This window comes from Pseudochaenichthys georgianus, chromosome 16 (genome assembly GCF_902827115.2).
Source record: "Pseudochaenichthys georgianus chromosome 16, fPseGeo1.2, whole genome shotgun sequence".
Taxonomy (NCBI): domain Eukaryota; kingdom Metazoa; phylum Chordata; class Actinopteri; order Perciformes; family Channichthyidae; genus Pseudochaenichthys; species Pseudochaenichthys georgianus.
The window spans coordinates 36,894,384-36,914,387 of NC_047518.2; the positions used below are offsets into that span (position 1 = coordinate 36,894,384).

The 20,004-nt window shown below is 39.3% G+C and overlaps 1 protein-coding gene across 1 annotated transcript; it reads right to left on the bottom strand.

Moving 5' to 3' along the window:
- Positions 1–13,293: 13,293 nt before the first annotated feature.
- Positions 13,294–19,945, bottom strand: LOC117460905 (cytochrome P450 4B1-like). Its single transcript, XM_034102524.2, is given in 13 exon segments — positions 13,294–14,217; positions 14,527–14,609; positions 15,422–15,486; positions 15,760–15,893; positions 15,975–16,165; positions 16,852–16,958; positions 17,118–17,272; positions 17,358–17,457; positions 17,460–17,481; positions 17,716–17,843; positions 17,949–17,993; positions 18,184–18,328; positions 19,545–19,945. Coding segments are annotated over 13 exon segments (1,539 nt in total). The 5' UTR covers positions 19,737–19,945; the 3' UTR covers positions 13,294–14,045.
- Between the last annotated feature and the right edge of the window lie 59 nt (positions 19,946–20,004).

Consider the following 20,004-nt stretch of genomic DNA (forward strand, 5'->3'; position numbering starts at 1 on the left):
TCGAAAAAAAAGAAGAGATATTACGTCTCAACGTAGACTTCAGCGGAATATCAAAACAGTGGCCCGGGGTGCAAAACGCATCAATGACAGCGACCCTCTACCACACAAAACAACATCATTTATACCTACACCTATCATGACAGGGCACCCACAGCCAAGTAGCAATTACAAATGAATTAAGTCGGCACGCGGCCCGCATTGAAAAAAGGCCTACCTTTGATGATAAATCACTGAAACACAAAGTCCATCCTCCTGTCCTTTTGGATGAAGCACTTGCAGGTCATTCAGCTGATCCTTTGCCACTCCAGTTTATAATTGTAACTCAATCTTGAAAATGACTCGGTTAATAATTTCGCAACAATGTCATCACTATCACTGAAGTGAGCCATCATGAACGAACTTATGCTAATCAGAAATCTATCAATCATAAATCTATCGATTAGATTTAATAAAAACGTAAATAAAAGTAGGATAGACATGTGGATATTATCCGGCTGAACAAAACGTGCATTTATCTAACAGGTTCGTTTTCCACAGACCTTATTTCGAGCTATTTTCCAAAATCCTATGGAGAAATCCCACTGCTTTCTGTCGAGGGAATCCGAGCGAAGCTTACTTCCGGGTTTTAGGACGCGTCACTGCACCACTTGCATAGACTTCACAGCGGGCGGAACCTGTCATAAAGTCCGTGAAAATAAAGCCCGCCAATTTCATGGGAGCCTGCCTGCAGACCTCCACTCTCAGGACAGTGAGGTCCGTGCAGAAAGCAGAGCAGTGTGTATAATATATATCACTCAGTATAACAGGCATACTCTCTTTATTTGCTTTAGTTTAGTAGATATCTACAAACAAAGAGTCGATATTTTTCTAAGACCATTTAGTGCTTCACATAATAAAATACACAACGACTGTAGCCTGATTATGCTTTAGGAGCTGTAGGTGTGTGTGGTACAGTGTGTAGGTGTGTGTGTGGTACAGTGTGTAGGTGTGTGTGTGGTACAGTGTGTAGGTGTGTGTTGTACAGTGCGTAGATGCGGCGGACAGACCGGTCTCAGTTGGTTTGGTGTCCTCTGCTTAATTTTAATACTTGCAAATACAACTTTTGGCCCGTAATTTCAATTCCCCATTTCAGCGACAAGAGAGGGGGGGGGGATATATCCAGTCTCTGATTGTGTTACGTTATTAAGAGAGTGCTCTCATACTTTAAATTGTATATATTTATATATGTGTGTGTGTGTGTCCGCATCTGTAGCCTGGTATTGTCTCATTATACCGCACTCTCAATGAATTCAAAGTAAATATGTGGGGGAACAATGTTCAGCTGATGTAACAGAGATTATGAAATACAGTGCTATGACAAAACACTCGACAGCTGATGCAGCTGTTGCCACGTAATAATGAACGGACGTCGCTTTAATATGACTGCTCAGAGGAGAGGAGTTCTCATTTCTTTAAACGTCTGCTGCTTCCCCTCCTCTCTCCTCGGTTCCCCTCCTCGGTCCTCCGCTCGCATCTCCTGTGGGCGGGACTAAGTCTCGAGGAGGGGAGTCGAGGAGGGGAAATTTAAGAATTGAGAAGCCTCTATAGAGTTACTAGGCTTGTTTGAGACAAGCAAGACCTGCGCAGACCTGCGCAGTTGCGATCAACGTCTTGCTAGTGCGTTGCATGATGGTTAGTCATTTTGTCCGACTTGCTCTGGAGGCTCGCCCACATGAGACTTTGAAATCTCGCGGGACAAAGACGCCCGCAGCCTTGAGAGCGAGGGGAGGCGAGTTGGCGCAGTTCAGAGCCCTTATCTCTCTATGGCTCTGGCGCAGTTGCTCTCCACGAGCTGCGGAAGCTAAATGCTTGATGGGAAACGGCTCGCTGGTATCTCGAGCTGAGCGCTCATTGGTGGTTTTTACCACGTGCTGCTGATGAAACTCTCCAATTGGCTGGCAAAAGTTTGTTGTTGTTTTGTGTCAGTTTTACGTCGCCACATCCATTCCCATTTTTCATCATTGTTCCACAATGTTTATCATCATGAAATTAATATCTATATATTTTATACTATTCTGCAGTGCTTACCGTTTTCATACTTTATATATCTTAGCATATTCATACACACTGTTCATACTGCTCACAGGCTGATATCTAGTGTATTCATACCCCACTGTTTATTCATCATTCAATTCATTCTATATGTTATTCTGTAGATTGTGTACATTACTTTCCACTTCACTGCTTGTTGCACCTGGTTAGAAGCTCAACTGCATTTCGTTGTCTCAGTGTCTGTAATATGTGCAATAACAATAAAGTTTCTCTTTAAGTTAAACCAAATCATTCAAATAAAATCTATTGTAATTTAATGATTTGGTTTAACCTTATTTATTGAATACATCATTTAAAATGGCAAGATTAAATCAAATTACATCCATGTTGTACACATCATAAAGCTTAAAGTGGCAGCTAAAGAATTAACACAGCAGCAGGTCTGTTCAATTCATGCTCATAAAGCTTCATGTGTGCGGATCTGAAGGGACTGATCATTTGTAGCCTGTCCACCTATCAGTTTTGCAAACATTAAGAGGGAGGAGCATTTCTAATTATGGAACCCAGTCACTGGCGTGGTTCATCATCATGACTGAATTAACAAACCTATATAAAGCAATGGAGATCACCTTTGTCTACAGTGGGTAAAATGGAATTTCCGCCATTGCAAACCCAGCCAGTCAAGCCGACTACGAGTCCGAGCTGTCCGACTTAAGACGAGCTTTTTGACACCTCCCCCGGCTGCGATCGGCTACTCTCGTCTACTTTCGAGGCGAGCCGCAATGTGTCTCAAACAAGCCTACTATAGCGGGCCCTCTGTGAATGTAGAGAGGGACCAACAAGCTCTCCCGTCTTCACAGAACTCGCAGAGACGGCATTTAACCCTTCACATTCCAACAGAAACTGAGCAGGCAGATTCGAAGGATTTATTTCTTTGGAAATATTATTTTAAATACAATTAAATCAAGTTATGTTGGTAAAACTAATGAAAAATGTAACAACAAAAAAATATAAAAATAATATTTTTAAATTTTTTTTTTTTTTTTTAATGTTTTCAAATATTATTTTTTAGAATATCTTAGGCCCTCACAGATGGCCTAGAGGGCCCTGACGGCTCGCCACTGGTTTCCGGTATTTGTTAATGACGATGTGCTGTGAGATGTGAGACTGGAATTGCACAGGGGAAAATAACGTTTCTGCACCATTTTAGATGCGGATTTTGTTAAACTAATACGTTTGCGCTGTTGACCAACACTATACTTTGACGGGGAAGGGGATAGCAATAAAGATAACATCATTAAATAGTTACACAACATAACAGAAATAATATCGATAGCAGCGTCCCTAGCAACCACCTTGGTAACAATGAAAACGTTGTATAGACACCATTTCCTGAAGTAATCTTCGTAATAACTAGCAAACTAAAGATCATGTACATCCACTGCACACATAATCTGAAATAACAACTCATATTTCTCGCATCAAATGACATCAAAACGCATTGTAATGGCCAAAGTAACTTTAAATAGGCATTTTACACCGAGAATAAAACGAAGTTCGGCCATGTTTTTTTTTTCTGCAGGGAGAAATGTGAAGATCACGTGACATGGAATGAATGGTGAAAAATAACGTAGGGATCTTACAATTTCAGAGGCGTTTTTGTAGAAATACTACGTCCTACGTTGTGGACCAACGTAGTTATTACACGTTTTTTGTGAGACTGGGTTGGATGATCTGTACACAGGGTTGGGTTGTAACGGAATACATGTAACAGCGTTACGTAATCAGAATTCTTTCACACACAGTGACGTCACGAGCTACCCACAATGCAACGCGCACCATATATATATATATAAATACGCCATTTTCCTGGAGGTGCTAATATCCTGGAGGTGCTAATATAAACAGCTAGCTAAAGTAGCCAGGCAGAGCGCACTAGTTTTTTTTTCTGAATTAACGACCGAAGAAATCGCTGCATGTCTTCGGATTACATCTCTGGACTTGAGGGGTGTGCTTTAGGTCGTTACCAGCGTAAACTAGAGCTGTGTGGGATGTCGGATTGCCCTTACAGACTGCCTGCAGATGTATGGAAAAACGACAGTGGCCTTCGTCGATTTTGGCTGCATCTACGTCTAATTTCTGGAAACACCAGGTGAATACCCCACTTGTCACAATAATATTATCATGCCATTGCATATATGTGGTATTTTAGAGTTGACTAGATTTTGATTAAGGCAATATACTATGATATTCTGCTTGCACCTCGCGTGAAATGGCGGATACCGGAAGTACGGTGTCGCCCTCGGCCCAATACCCGTATGTGTGTGTGAAAGAATACAAAAATCAAGTAGCCTAACTGTATTCAGCTCGCGTTACATTTGAAAAACAACTAAACCAAATACAGTTACTTTCGTAAACCTGAAGTGAATACATTTTGGAATACTTATTGGAATTATTGGTGGAAAAGTTTCCTCACAAAATGTATCCTAATATTCATTACCGGCAGAACTGTGTGCACAGCGCAGCAGCAAGTCTGTGAGGCCCCGCCCCCGCACGCAGATGAGAGAGAGATCTCTTTTTAAATATATTGAAAGTTTGAAACGGAGATGGTTTTATAAAACTTGCAAGATAACGTTTATGTAGCATTTCTTTATTGTCGAAATGATGACATTTCATAACGGAATAAAATCAAAGAATTAAATAGCTGCATTTGCCACGGAAGGCGAGTGGCAGCTACAGTAAACCTTCTCTTACTCTGGCATCTTGTGGAAACTCCCGTTGAGCAGCGGCAGATGCCTCGGCAAGTTGTGGTATCTGTGGCATATGCCGGAAGTACTTGCCACAGATGCCACAGAGTAGTGGCATCTGTGGCATCTGCCTACAGATGCCACGAAATGAGCCAGGCCCTACTGTTGAATTGCGGGGGTAAGCTAAACCGTTAGCAAGTAGCTATAGCTAGCCAGATATATTAAATAAACAGTTTGTCATAGAATCTAAATGTAATGTTTTTTATCGTTACCTGGTAATTTCAAAGAAAGCTCTCTGGGAAATGTTGACTTACTGTTCGACATGAAGCTACCTCACAGTACACAGTTGATCCTGAGTCCTGTCAGTTAAAGTGTTTCATAGTTAGCTTAGCTAAGCATCAACCTAGCACTGAAATATATTGATGTTATTTGACAGTATTTCTGAGAAAAAGTCAGCTGAAATGGTGGCATAGTTGCCACTGCTTTACGTGTCAACAGCATGTTTGAACGTATTTGCAGCAGTAAATGTGGCTGTTTGGCCACTGGCGTTGCCATAACAACACCTGAATTTAAATGTGCAACCTCTTTTTGTGACAGATTTTTGCATGAAATTACAATTCTTCTGAATTATATTCCTATTGACAGCTAGTTTCTATGTGTGTTAGGATTATGTTTTAAACAGGACCCATGCGCAGGCAATGACTCAGGCAGGTTTGGTGATTATTAGGGTTGGGTACCGAGGGTTCCAACATTTCGATTCCAACGGCATCATTTAGAAATGTGAATTTCGGTTCCGCTTTTCGATGCCTGAGGAAATGTTTCTCGCCGCTCTCCGTAGCCTACTGTATGACTGCGGCGGGGCGGGAAATGTAGCGTTGTACCTACACTTCCTACAGCGTAACCTGGGACCAGGGGCCTCATTTATAAAGGGATATACGCTCAAAAAATGGCGTACGCCAGTTTCTACGCAATGTTTGCGATTTATAAAATACTAACTTGACGGGAAAACATGCGGTCCTCTATGCAAACTCTAACCCATGCGTACGCACTAAGCACAAAAACAGGAGATACGAGAAACTGCGACACCGTTGGCAGAAGGAAGAATGGAGAGAAATATGTGGAAATAATACCATAAACAAAATGTTACCTCTCATTTATCATATGAAGAATTCATTTTCAAACATTGATTAAAGCCAATCTTAAAATGATTAAACAAATGCCTGTTTGAGACTCCTCAGTGCACACAAAAACATAACTTGGAGAAATAAATAAATACGGATATGTTATTTAAAACCACCTCGAATATGTTGTGTTAATGTTATGAAATGTTTTCTCATAAATTATGCGGTTTTGCATTTCTATAGGTTGTACCAGTGGCGAGCCGTCAGGGCCCTCTCGGCCCTCTGTGAGGGCCTAAGATATTCTAAAAAATAATATTTGAAAACATTTTTTTTTTTTTTATATATGTTTTTGTAGTTATATTTTTCATTAGTTTTACCAAAATAACTTTATTTAATTGTATGTAAAATAATATTTCCAAAGAAATAAATCCTTCGAATCTGCCTGTTCAGTTTCTGTTGGAATGTGAAGGGTTAAATGCCGTCTCTGCGAGTTACTGTGAAGACGGGAGAGCTTGCTCCCTCTCTACATTCACAGAGGGCCCGCTATAGTAACTCAACGAGAGAGTAATGTCAAATGACAGTACAATTGACCAATCATATCTTCCCTCTAAATGGGCGGGCTTTCTTTTCGCGGACTTTATGACAAGTTCCGCCCGCTGTGAGGTCTATGCAAGTGGTGCAGTGACGCGACCTAAAACCCGGAAGTAAGCTTCGCTCGGATTCCCTCGACAGAAAGCATTGGAATTTCTCCATAGGATTTTGGAAAATAGCTGGAAATAAGGTCTGTGGAAAACGAACCTGTTAGATAAATGCACGTTTTGTTCAGACGGATAATATCCACATGTCTACCCTACTTTTATTATTATTATTATTATTATTATTATTATTTTCGAATCATAAATCTAATCGATAGATTTATGATCGATATATTTATGATTAGCATAAGTTTGTTCATGATGGCTAACTTCAGTGATGACATCGTTGCGAAATTATTAACCGAGTCATTTTCAAGATTGAGTTACAATGATAAACTGGAGTGGCAAAGGATCAGCTGAATGACCCGCAGCAAGTGCTTCATCCAAAAGGACAGGAGGATGGACTTTGTGTTTCAGTGATTTATCATCAAAGGTAGCCTGTCATTTTCAATGTGGGCCGCCGTGCCGACTTAATTCATTTGTAATTGTTACTTGGCTGTGGGTGCCCTGTCATGATAGGTGTTTATATAAATGGTGTTGTTCTGTGTGGTAGAGGGTCGCTGTCATTGATGCGTTTTGCACCCCGGGCCTCTGTTTTGATATTCCACTGTGACGTAATATCTCTTCTTTTTTCCGAGGGAAGGGGGGTCAGAGGGCCTTGGTATAAAAGTCACGGCTCGCCACTGGGTTGTACGAGCATGGTTTTATATACTACCCTGTTTAATCATGTTTTATGCCATTTGCTAAGACTTGATAAGTCGCTTATAAAACACAGGAGGTATGGAAACTAAGAACACCATATATACATTGTACAGCTAATATAACACAACACATTAGTTGTATTTCCTCTAACTGGTGGATATAGAGTTGCTGCGGGGAGGGGGGGGGGGGGTTGAGATGCACAGGCTGCAGTGGAGACGCTGCGCACAGCTGATCGACAGCTGGGACACAAACCAACAAATACGAAAACATAATTCAGATCCAGTCGTCATGACTCCACTCCGGAGGGATTCCCCGATCATTTCTTACAGTTTCTCATCAAGGGGGTGTCTCCTGTCCCCAACACTGCCTGAGGAAGGCTATGTGTATTTTTTTTGTCATGAACCTTTTTCGGACCATTTATTTATTTATTTTGGTGACGATCCGACCTCCATGCTGCTACTCTGGTTCAAACTGCATCCACCAAACAATATGATTTATCTCGACCTCCCCAAAATAACCAAAATCTGACACGGTGTGAGATGTATTTGTTAGCTGTTCTGTCGTCATTTCCTGCGATCTTCTTCATAAAGTCAGTCAAAATGAATGAATGGGCGTTTCTTTGACTATTTATAGGCAAATATGGGCGTTACGTGAAGCCCGCAAAACTTGCACCGCATTTCGAGTCGGTTGTGATTTATAAAGGGAAACCGGCGTAGGAAGTGCTGTACGCACTTTCCTCGCCGGTACGCAACGTTTGGTGAATCGGAAAATGTCTGTACCTATTTTTTGGATTTCTACTACGTAAGCAACCTTCCCAAGTGAATCCTACGCACGGCGTTATAAATGAGGCCCCAGGGTCGGCCCGACGCACTGGCGTTATAGATGCTCGCCGAGGGCGCCAGATCTGGGAGGCGCTGCGCTGACAGCTCTGGGAGGGAAAACAAATGTTTTGACCGTTGGTGCTCATCCTAATTTTCGGCCTTGATGTAACAACATTCATAATTAAGTAAATGTAACACCCCGGTTACACGTTTCATTCACCCTGTCCGATGGGCGCTGCAAGTGATGGAAATGGGGGATGTTGGCTTATCTGGCGCCCGCAGCTCACAGCCAAAGTGCGAGGGAGAAAGGGAGGGTGTATGGAAGCAAACAAGACACCGAATTTATAGCATTGAAAATAATTACTTTGAAAATCATGTATCTGAATGTTTTTGCTCCGAATTTACCTATGTGAAATAAAAATGTAAAAATTCAAGTGAAAAAAATTCGAATGTTCAAATTCAGATCCCAAAAATTCAAGTGTAAAAAATTCGACGTCAAAAAATTCGGTGTATAAAATTCGATGTCCAAAATGTCGAGCCCTAATGCAATCAAACCGACTTCTGGCCTATCAGAGCACGGCTTTGTCAGTCATGTGATCACAACAACCCGGGAGAAAAATTACGGAGGAAAGCGGAGCTTGGGTAAGTAGTCAGTTTGTGCTCTTTATTTTACAAGCAGTGAGGGCTCGACAGCATTTGTATCTTACATTAGCTAGCTAAATGAGTGAAGTAGCCTTGTGCCTTGCTGTTAGCAAGCTCCGTAGTTATCATTAATTGAAGTGAATCACAACGTTACCGTGTCCTTTTGTGTGTGGGGGGGTGTGACGGTTTGCAAAGTAACGTAACGATCACTTCGGTTATGTGTTAATGTTACTTTAGTAAAAGTATGCTAGTATAATTAGGAAAGTGTTGTTACAGTATTTAAAGTAGACACAAGTTATACTATTATATTATATCATTTGATTTATTGTTATTACCGATGCACGAGTTGACTTAACTGTTTTGAACAATTTTGAACAATGAGATAACTAATGATTACTTTCATAATGGTTTAATGTGCTGACTATTTTCTACATTAATAGATGAAGGTCTGGCTTGTTCAAACTCTCAAAATAGTAGGACATGCTGTCATAATTACCCAGAGTCCGAAGTGACACCTGTACAATGTTAAAGCTGTTAGATAAATGTAGTGAGGTAAAAACTAAAGTATTCGAGATAGTGTAGTGGAAAAGAGATGTTTTTTTTTTTTAAATGTTACTAAAACAAAATCTCTTGTTTTGGACTGACAGTAATGATTCAAGAAACAGTAAATAAATACACATCAATCTGTGTGCATTTGTTGTGGATGGAACACAACAAATGGTGCTCTTACCTGTGATGCCTCCTCCAAACATTATAACCAGACTGTATCATTCAAACTATAAGTAACAGTTCTAGCTACTTGACTTTAGACAAATAATTCAAAAGACAAAAACACAATTTATTGAAAGACCAATCTTTATTTTACAGTGCCTCTCCTTTTGTTTGTATTATTAAACCCTTTCAATCTAAAAAACTGAGCAACTCAACAGTTAACTTTATATTTCTTATTGTCCAAAGCATCTATTACACTATTTGTTCCCCTCTCATATTCACAGGATGGATGATTAGAGACTTTGGGGGAAACCTCAGCTTTATGAACGTCCTGTCTGTTGGTTTGGCCGGAGAGGACTGAGGGTCTTTCCCAAAAAATGGTGATGGTTCATGCTTGATAACTTTTAGTTCACATTTCAATAAATTGTATTTGCACTCCTTTTGTCCGTTATTCTTACTGAAAATGTTAAGTTACACATTCACATCTGACTGAAGATTGGCACCATGTATTTATGACGTTGCAAACTCTGCGGTACAAGGCACAAGTATTGTGAAGCTCATAAAGTGAGGCAAATGCATTTGATCAGCTGACTTTTTTTTTTGCCAAACTTTATAGGCCTGACAATAATCACACTGTCTCTGAGGTGCAACGTAAAACACAAAACAACACACAAATGAAGTTCCTGTTAGACTACAAAACTAGTCAGTGTGCAGGTCTTTGTGTTACAATATAAGTGTCTCTTAGTGAATGTCCTGTACTGCTCTTATATCTCATCACATCAGCTTCTCCTTTCCCTCTTGGATGTTCTTCTGGACCCTCAGAGAAAGAGAACATGGTGAAGCAGTCCTGTCTCTCAGGCGTGTCCTTTCCTAACAGAAATATCAAAAAACATATTATTGCAGAGCAAGTGTGTTATTTAAGAAAGAGGTGTGTTTGTTTGTTCAGGGGCTATAAATATAATGATTTTTTTTTTTTTAATGTGTTTTTTTAAATCCAACAGTGTACTACAAAGATAATCAGGTTATGAATAAACCGTTCTAAATTCATCAACATTGAAATAAATGTATTATTAAAATAATATTTAACTGTTATAAAAACTTAGTGCAACTGTAGAAGCTTGCTCTGTTCGGTTGTCTCACTGAAATAATCACTTTTAACATGTTGTTTACAGTCCGTATGCAGCAGAGACAAAGGGTCGCAGTTCTCACTATGTTCAATAATATTTGCCTTAAATACATTGAAATGTGAAAGTTGAACAAAAAAGTGATGTTGCTTGGTAAAATGTAAATGTAACCTTTTGCTAAGAAAGTACACTCAACATCACTGATGTGTAGGTGGTCTAGTATTCAGTCATGTTTAATGGCATGTGTATCAGTGTATTAGAGTCATTACTTTATGCATTCTTTGTAAAGTATGAAAAAGGTGTACCTTGGAATCCGTGCTGAAGTTCTCTGCTGCTAGGAGTCCAGATCTGTCTCTCCTCCTCTGGTCCAGCCTGTCTGGATCACCTTAAGGACACTTTGAACAAACAGATGTAAAGTTACATGCGTGGCTTAGAGACTTCTTTACATGCAAACAACTTTTTATCTTCTTTTAAAAACAGGTCATAATCTTATTGTTCTACTTAAGAAATTGCTGGATATCACAGTCCTTATACTGTATCAGTTTGATTGAGTATTATTGTGTAGGTCCTTTTTATTTTACTGTTACTTTGGATGAGATTTTCATGAGTCAGTCAAATTAATTTGTTTTCAATGCTTTATTCATATGTATCTCACACGTAAGGGTAAGACACAAACCTATTTAACAAATGCAATGGATAAGCTTCATTTCGACTAAAGTCACAGATTACGTCATACTGTATCTAATATTTAAACAAATAATTTCCTTGTCACTAAAGCATTGACTACGCTATTCATCGTCCTTAAATGCAGGCATTAAGTTACATGTTCTGTTCTACAGCCACGATGAGGCTGTTTCTCAAGTGTGAGGATAATACAATTAAAAGAGGCATTGGTAATAATATTAAAAACAACAATGTTTGGGTCGTTCGTCAGATAGGCGGTTAGCTGCAATAAATAACTCCAGTTCAACAAACCATATTACAATATCTAAGGGAGCGTTATTATCTTGAAATGTGACGTTCATATTTTAAAGATACACACATTTCATTGTGAGGTTGATTTAATATACACTAAGCCTCTCTTCAACAATACGTTGACGTTAGCTAGTCTATTTTATGCTATAGTAGAGCATAGCGAATTTAAATGAACCTTAACAATGCATACAGTAACCTAACTAGCAAACTAACTATCTAACGTACAAGGATGACCTTATTTTAGCAACCTCGCACAGAAGCCTTTTGGTATACAGTAGCATCCCACTTAATGTTTACACTCTTGGATGCTACGCATAGCATCGTTAGCACAGATGGAGCTACGATTGCTCAAATGCTAACCCAACTCTAAACATTCATTAACGTTAGCTTAATAAAAACACCAGTAACATAACATAAAGTACGCAGGGTTGACTTACCGAAGAAACTGCATTCATGGACGGTCTGTTTTAACCGCAGATAAATCCTATATTTGCATGACGAATAGTCCACCAGGAACCAACACAACAAACAGGGCCGAGTTCAAGTAGTGTTCTCCTCAAGAGCTGAGCCGCTGTAGCATCACGGAGCTAACGGAGCTAGCAGAGAGGAGCTAGGAGCAGCCGCCCCGTTGTCATGAAGGGGGAATCTAACTATATACAGAATATGTTTTTGTGGATCCAGGCTAGAAACATGTTCCTTTTCTGATGTTAAGTTGGACATTTTAACATAGGGTCTACGGGAATTGCTCCCATCTGCATCCATCGCCTACAGTTTGCAGCATTGGGCTTCACCGCACTGTCCCGGGGTTTGCCGCTTGGCTCTGATAGGCCAGAAGTCGGTTTGATTGCATTCGGACTCGATTGCTTATCCTGTCTGAGTAGCCCGGATGATGCTGCATCGCAATTTTTGACGTCGAATTTTATACACCGAATTTTTTGACATCGAATTTTAAACACCGAAATATTTGTCTTCGAATTTTTTCATTTGAATTTTTGGGATCTGAATTTGAACATTCACATTTTTTTAACTTGAATTTTTACATTTTTATTTCACATAGGTAAATTCGGAGCAAAACATATTCAGATACATGATTTTCAAAGTAATTATTTTCAATGCTATAAATTCAGTGTCTCTTGTTTGCTTCCATACTCTCTACCAAGCTCCAAACTAAATTCAATATCTCAAAAAGTTTAAAAGATATCAAAAATCTGAATAGGAATTGAATAGCTAAATGTCTTGTGATCATTTGAAAGTTGGAATGAAGTGTCTAGCTGAAAGTATGTGGAAGGAGTAGCATTTGGCACAAGTGTAGGAAAACAGGATTTGAAGGCATCTCCCATTGACTTCAATGTTAAAAAAAAGAGTTTAAAAAGCTGAATATTTCAAAAAGTATAAAATATTTTGAAAAAGTTGAAGGTTTCCCATCGATTCCTGAACAGGCTGAATAGTTTAATATTTGAATGGTTTCTGTAGCTGAAAATAAGCTGAAGTTATGGAGAGCCAAAGTATTGGCTGAAATAATAAAGGGAATAAAGATTTGAAGCACTATAGTGGAATGCTGTAAACAGCATTCGCACTAATAAGCTTTATATTTGTAGAGCACCTATTTCAAGAATTGTAGCCAAACTCGCTTCACAGCAGTTCAATTGACAGATTAGTATAACATGCAGGGTTCATACACTTTTTCACCAATGATTTTCAATGACTTTTCCATGACTTCTCAATGACCTTTACCTAATTTTCCATGACCAAAAAAAAATGATCACTGAAAATGGTTTATTTTAACATGGAACAGGAAAATAAGGTCTGCATATGAAACATGTTGTGCCTATCTAAATCAAATCAAATAGGAGGCTTACTAGCTTCTACACGCTAAAGCAACTGTAGTCAGGGATGCAAACTCATCAGGTATGAAAAAGGTGACAAGGATCCGAGCCCCCCGACCCCACGGAATATCGGCTTTAAAATGAGGAATTACAGGATTTTAGCAGTCAGAACAACTAAAGCAGCATTTAGTAATAACAGAAAAGCCAAACACAGGTAATGATGACTCGGACTCGACTCGGACACTCCTTGGGTGACTCGGACTTGGACTCGACTACGACTCTCCCTTGGTGACTCGGACTTGGACTCGAAGAGTGGTGACTCGAGAGTGACTTGGACTCGTGAATTGGTGACTTGACTACAACACTGCCACCACCCCCCCAAGTATATTTCAGATCTGTGGGAAACACTGTAAACTGAAATGTTTGAGTATTGACATTTGAGTATTGACCTCTGAGACCCAAGAGGGTTAACACAGGTTCCAGTGTAAATAATGATTAGACACTTGATAAAATACTTAACAGTTAATCACTTCATTAGTATCTGTTTATGATTATTTGTTAGTTTAAAAGTTGAGTCAAATCATAGAAGAAGTTCCCTTATGAGTCATTTATTTCCCAGGTTTTTTTTCAACAGTTATTTCCATTTTCACTCATGGGTCTACAGGTTTTATTTTGATGTGGAGGCCATTAAGTGAATGAAGCACCAGTCGAGGAACTATCTGTGGTGTTTGTGTCGGGTCCTCGATCAGATGGTATCTCTGTAGTGTCAGCGCTGTTGACACTTTCAGCTCGTTCATGGCAAAGTTCTGACCAATGCAGTTTCTGAGAGAGGAAAACAGCACCAATGAGAGGAATATGGGGACAAATTAAGCTTTAAAGTAACATCATATAGGAAGACAGCACTTAAGGTTATGTACATCAGATGAACAGTCAATACATGATATATATATTTTTGATTGACATAATATTGGAATAGGTTGGACAAGAAGATATGGCAACAGCCTTTCAGTAAGCCTTTCGTGTTTGCCAAATGTGTTTTTACTGCAGGGCTATTGTATTGTAATGTGTTGTAAACTTAGCTGTAGCCCTATTTTTAGTGAGCTAGTCACACGGTATCATATGAGGACAAACCTTTGCCCAGCAGAGAAGGGCACGAATGCGTGAGGAGGCCTCTTGGAAACATTCTCCGGGAGAAAACGCAGTGGGTCAAAGACCTGGGTTGACACAAGATGTAAAAACAAACACCAGCGTGGCATTAATCACAATCTCTTGCATTTAAAGGTGGGGAAGGTCATTTTGTAGAAACCAGCTCGAGTGCACTAGAATTTGAAAATACACAACTGGAAAAAATCTGCCATTTCCTCACAGACCCCTTCCTCCAACACACACGAAAAAGCACATGACCAATGAGGGCACGAGATCAGTTTGTGCACAGATGGAAGGCTGACAGGCAGGTAGGCCATCCAGTTATTTTAGCCGGGCCAGCTCAGATGATTGGTCGTGCTTTTTACAGTACCACGGCTTCCACAGATGACATTTCTTTATGGATTTCTTGTCAAAGTACTTCAGATATTCATTGCTATCGGGATGTTAAGAGCATTCCATGGAATATAACAAAAAGTGTATCTCGAGCCGGTTTCTCAAACGTACCTACCCCACCTTTAATATGTCGTTGCTGCTATAGTGTACTGCCATGTGGTAAATACTTGTGTGTGCTGCTCTTGCTCTTTTGCATATCATGTATTTATTTGTTGCTATGTTTACAAATGTCATGTTCTTATATGTTGTATGTCAGGGACTACGGATGGAAATGAGCTCAAAGCTCAAATCTGGCATATTTACACTTGAAGCATTATTGTCTTAAGTGTTCATTAGTGTGCATTGTCCCTATTCAAATAAACGATTAAATGAAAATGAAAAAAATGATTTAAAAACATTTTATGTACAAGTATCATAGGTTTACTTTTATGGGCACATGAGCTTACACATTTAAAAATGCTTCCACAGAATGATCTTCTTTACTTACTTCAGGGTTTTCCCAGACAGTTGCATTCCTGTGAAGCGAATACACACTTGTTGCAATATGACTCCCTACAAATAAGAGCAAAACAAAAATGTATTTGTAATAAGATTGTGCAGGGAAAAACAATTCATATATTATGTTTGAGACAATTTTGCAAACCTGCTGCTATAATTCAAACCATGAAGGTTAACAGGTTCATTTGTGCAAGCTTGACTCAATAAAAATAACTGTTAATCGTTAACTAAAAAGTTAACCTTTTACCAAAGGGTATACACGTTTGATGCATTCAACTGTATGGTGTTTTATTCACATTCATCTGCAAATAACCATTAAAGCCAAACCTGCAGGCAAAGTTCTTCCATCAAAAAAGGTAATGGTCTTGGTGGTGATTCTGGACATTCCTGGTACCGGAGGGTAAAGGCGGAGGGACTCTTTTATGAACATTGTAGTGTATGGAATTTTACTGAGATCCTCCCTAAAAAGTAAACAGACAAATGTTAGTTCAACAATTGGCAGCACTGAGATACATTTGCATTGTTTTCAAATGTAAGCCTACCACTCCATGGTGTCCTTGCCATCCAGGGCTTGAAGGACCTCATCCCGGCACATCTTCTGGTACTCTGGGTGGCAGGCCAGAGAGTAGAGGATGAAGGACATGGCACTGGCTGTAGTGTCATGGCCCTCAAACATGAAGGTGTCCACTTCTGCTTGTATATCTTCATCTGACATACCCTGTTTGTTCTCATCCTTAAATAAAAGGCAAACTTAAAACATGAGTAATCAACATATTATGTCTTAATGTGACACTACTACTACTCCAATTAAAAACCGTACAAATTGTAGGCCTATTGGAATTGGCACAGAAACAGCTAATGTCTGTTGGCTCCTTTTACAGGTCAACTCTGTTTGGAAAGAAAGGAATCATTGCCATTTTAGTTACTGAGTTACAGAGGTATCCTTGATTATCTTATTGTGTATATATATTGATTATATGTGCACAACAGAAATGTATAACTGTTACGTTGCTGCTCAAGAGTCCCTCATAAAAGTAAAATAACCAGACTGTTGCCTTTGTACCAGTGGCCATTAACCAGTGGCCTCATGCTCAGCATATCAATGCTCATTCGAAAAACCTTCTGCGTTTCCTTTTGCCCTAGTTTTTTGCCCCTTGCAGGTTAAGCACATACAGTATAATATTTGCATCGTCTCAGGTTATAAACATGACACAACTACGCTTTTTTAATGTGCGGCAACTTAAGACTGTTCATGCTTTAAATATCTCATTACTAAAATGATCACGATTATTAATTCATTATCTCTATAGAGAGCTTACTGCTTTGACAATTGCAGTTTTTACGTATGTTGTTTTTTTTCATTGATCAGAAGTGTCTCATTTTGTGAATTCAATAAATGGCACATAAGACATAACATACTCTCGCTAAGAGAAGGATGTCCAGAAAGTCCACGTTTCTCTTTCCCTGTACGCGATCCAGCTCGTTCTCCTCCTTGAGTGCTTCTTTCCTCTTTCGTATGACTTCCCCTTCAAAATAAGAGAATAATGAATGAGCATATCCCCAGTAACTCTTAAAATGCAGCAACCATAAACCTACAGTTTAGAGCCTATACAATTTCGATGTATGGGCAAGCTAAATTCAGTTTTAGATTGTCATGATGAAGGTAATATCTGTGAACATCTTACCTGTGTGACTGTGAGCCACCTTGCATGCTTTTCTTAGTCTGAAGCCATGTGGGCTGAGGTAGAAAATGAGGTCATTGTGGTATGGAAACGTCCTGACCCGCAGGTTAATCAAATGACTGAGCTCATAGACTGCCTTGATGTATTCATTTGTTCCGCTGAAATAAGAACGTAGACAAACAGTTCAGACAACTGAGACAACCTGTAATTGTGAATGGCGGGAAAACGTTTGTATGGACTCGCCTCTCGGTCTGACAGTTGCTGTTGGAGCTGAACGCACACTTCATGATGCTGTCCAGTGTCATAAGGCTCACGTGGTTAAACAATTCAAAGGACTCATTGGTTTTGCATAACTCTCCCATTTGTCCTGGCAACAGTGGAAGAACAGATGTGAGGTCTCAGCAGGACGTGGAAAAAACTTCAACACACTTAGCTGCAGCATCTGGAAAGCCTAAGCCTATATTTCCTCCACATCACTTCACCATTGACTACTTATTATAGCACTTTACACAAAAGCATTTTCCTTGTACAATATGTGAAATGCAACTTGGCAAAAAAACAGACACTGATTTTATAAACAAAAAGATTGTCATTAACGTACCAGCATGGTTTTAACAGAGTCTGACATCAGATTTACGTAGGATTTCAAAACTTCATAATGGAAACCTGGGGTCAAGAGCCTTCTGTGGCGAAACCACTTCTGACCTTCAGACACCAATAAGCCATCACCTGAAGACAGACAGAGGCAGTGTGTGTCAGCGAGGCAAGCAGCTTAACAGGAAATACTGCGCAGTAAGCCAAATATGCTGTAGGAGAAAGTAAAAGCAATCTTACCAATCCAAGGCTTAACAAAAGTATATGCCATATTATCTTTTGGCTCTGTTACGAAACAAACAATTACAGATTATGTTACATTGACCTTTGTTTATTGAAATGCAGATAATAAACCAATATGAGTCTACATGTATACGACGTAGTAAAAAGCATAGTCAAAAGATGAATTTAACTTAACGCCTACATTGTAAAGGTTTATGACTTCAGTAAAGATATAAAACAATGGCTCACACACCTGTAGATGCCAATATAGTCTTCACATAGTCTGGATGGTGAATGTTGAGGAAACAAACAAGGGGACCAAACCACATCGGGAAAGCATAAGGGTACTGCTGTCCCCATTTCACAATCTTTTTCAAGTCCGACCCATCCTGTTTAAACTGAAAGTAAAAACATAAAAAACATAGGTTAAGCTTAACCAATATGCTGGAGCCTGAAGAGGACAAAGTTATCCCCTGAGTTGTGATGCTCTATAAACTAATACTCAACGGCTAAGTTTAAGCTTAATTGCATCCAAATTGTTACTTAAATAAATGTAAAGAAGTTCAAATCAGTGACAACCCAAATTAAATAACACCAATAATAATAACATATGAATACGCTTTGAATTTCCTTTTTTCGCAGGCTTTTCTTTTTGCAAATCTGAGTCTGTTGGCACATGATGAGACTGGGGATGACCTTTGACAGTTGCAACACTGGGGACGCTGCAAAAAGGGACGGTTCATCAATCAATCAATGTTTATTTCTATAGCCCAATATCACAAATGTTACATCTGTCTCAGTGGACTTGCAGTGGTTGCATTCATTCTTATTCCTCTGATCAGAAACATGCTAGAGTGAGGACAGGAAGACACATTCTACATCTGCGGCTGAAATTACTATTCTCCCATGCAAATAAACACATTATATATCACATTTAATCATTTTAAAATGGTATTGGTGGTTAGCAAACACATTGATTAACTGAGAGAAATGCACAAAGTGTTGCAACTGTCAAAGGTCTCCCCTACTTCAATAAGAAATACATTGCATGACAGAAACTACAAGGAGCTCAGTCACGTATTTTGTAGATATGAACTCAAAACAATCTGACTCTGACTTTTGTTATAGGTGGTATTTCTCCTGTGATCTAAAAAGTCCAGTGGCACAAGAAGGTTAACTTCAATGTAGTGTTTGTATTGCCAGTTCTGCAGAACCCTCCTAATATTTTGCACATTTGTTCACAAGCTACCTCTCTTAGTATCAGACAGCTTTCCACTTCCCATAACAATACTGCACATATTTTATTGTATTATTCTGAGAACTTTGCAATAATATATTGTATGTAGTTTCTTGGTATATCCAGATTGAGTGTAAATCATTTTCTATATCTTAAAGAAAATAATAGTTTTTTTTATTAGTTTTTATTTCATTTTTTGGTTGTTTTTCTTACTTTTGTTCCTCTTTAACTGTGTTTATGTATGCACCATGCACACAAAGGCACATTCCTCGAATATGTTAACCTACTTGACAATGAACCTGTTTCTGATTCTATTATTATTAATACATTATTATTATTACTTGCTTCTTGCACTGAGCAGTCATTATACACGTTACCTCCTTTAGATGTCCAAAGAGCCAGTGCAACGGTGGTCCTGGAAACAATTCCATACTTTGCTTTGCAGCTCTTCTTTGGGCGAGCAAGATTGTCAATTTATAAACAACGCCAACAACACAGAGCACCGCAATCAAGTGGTGCATGTGGGGTAAGCCCCACTGATACTTCACGAAACCCTCAGTTGACTCCATCCTTGCGTCCTCCTTGAAGATGAACAGTGACTCTCACAACACAGTTTTGTGTGTGTGTGTGTGTGTGTGTGTGTGTGTGTGTGTGTGTGTATGTGTGTGATGTAACCACAGGAATGTGGGTGGAGAATGTGGCTCGACCACTATGCAGTGTTGCCAACTCCATAGTAAGGAAAGTAGATATTGGCTGTCCGAAAAGTCATCAGAAGTCCCTAAATGACGTCATCGCCTAATTTGCATATCATGTAATGGCGGTAAAAAAAACGTTCCA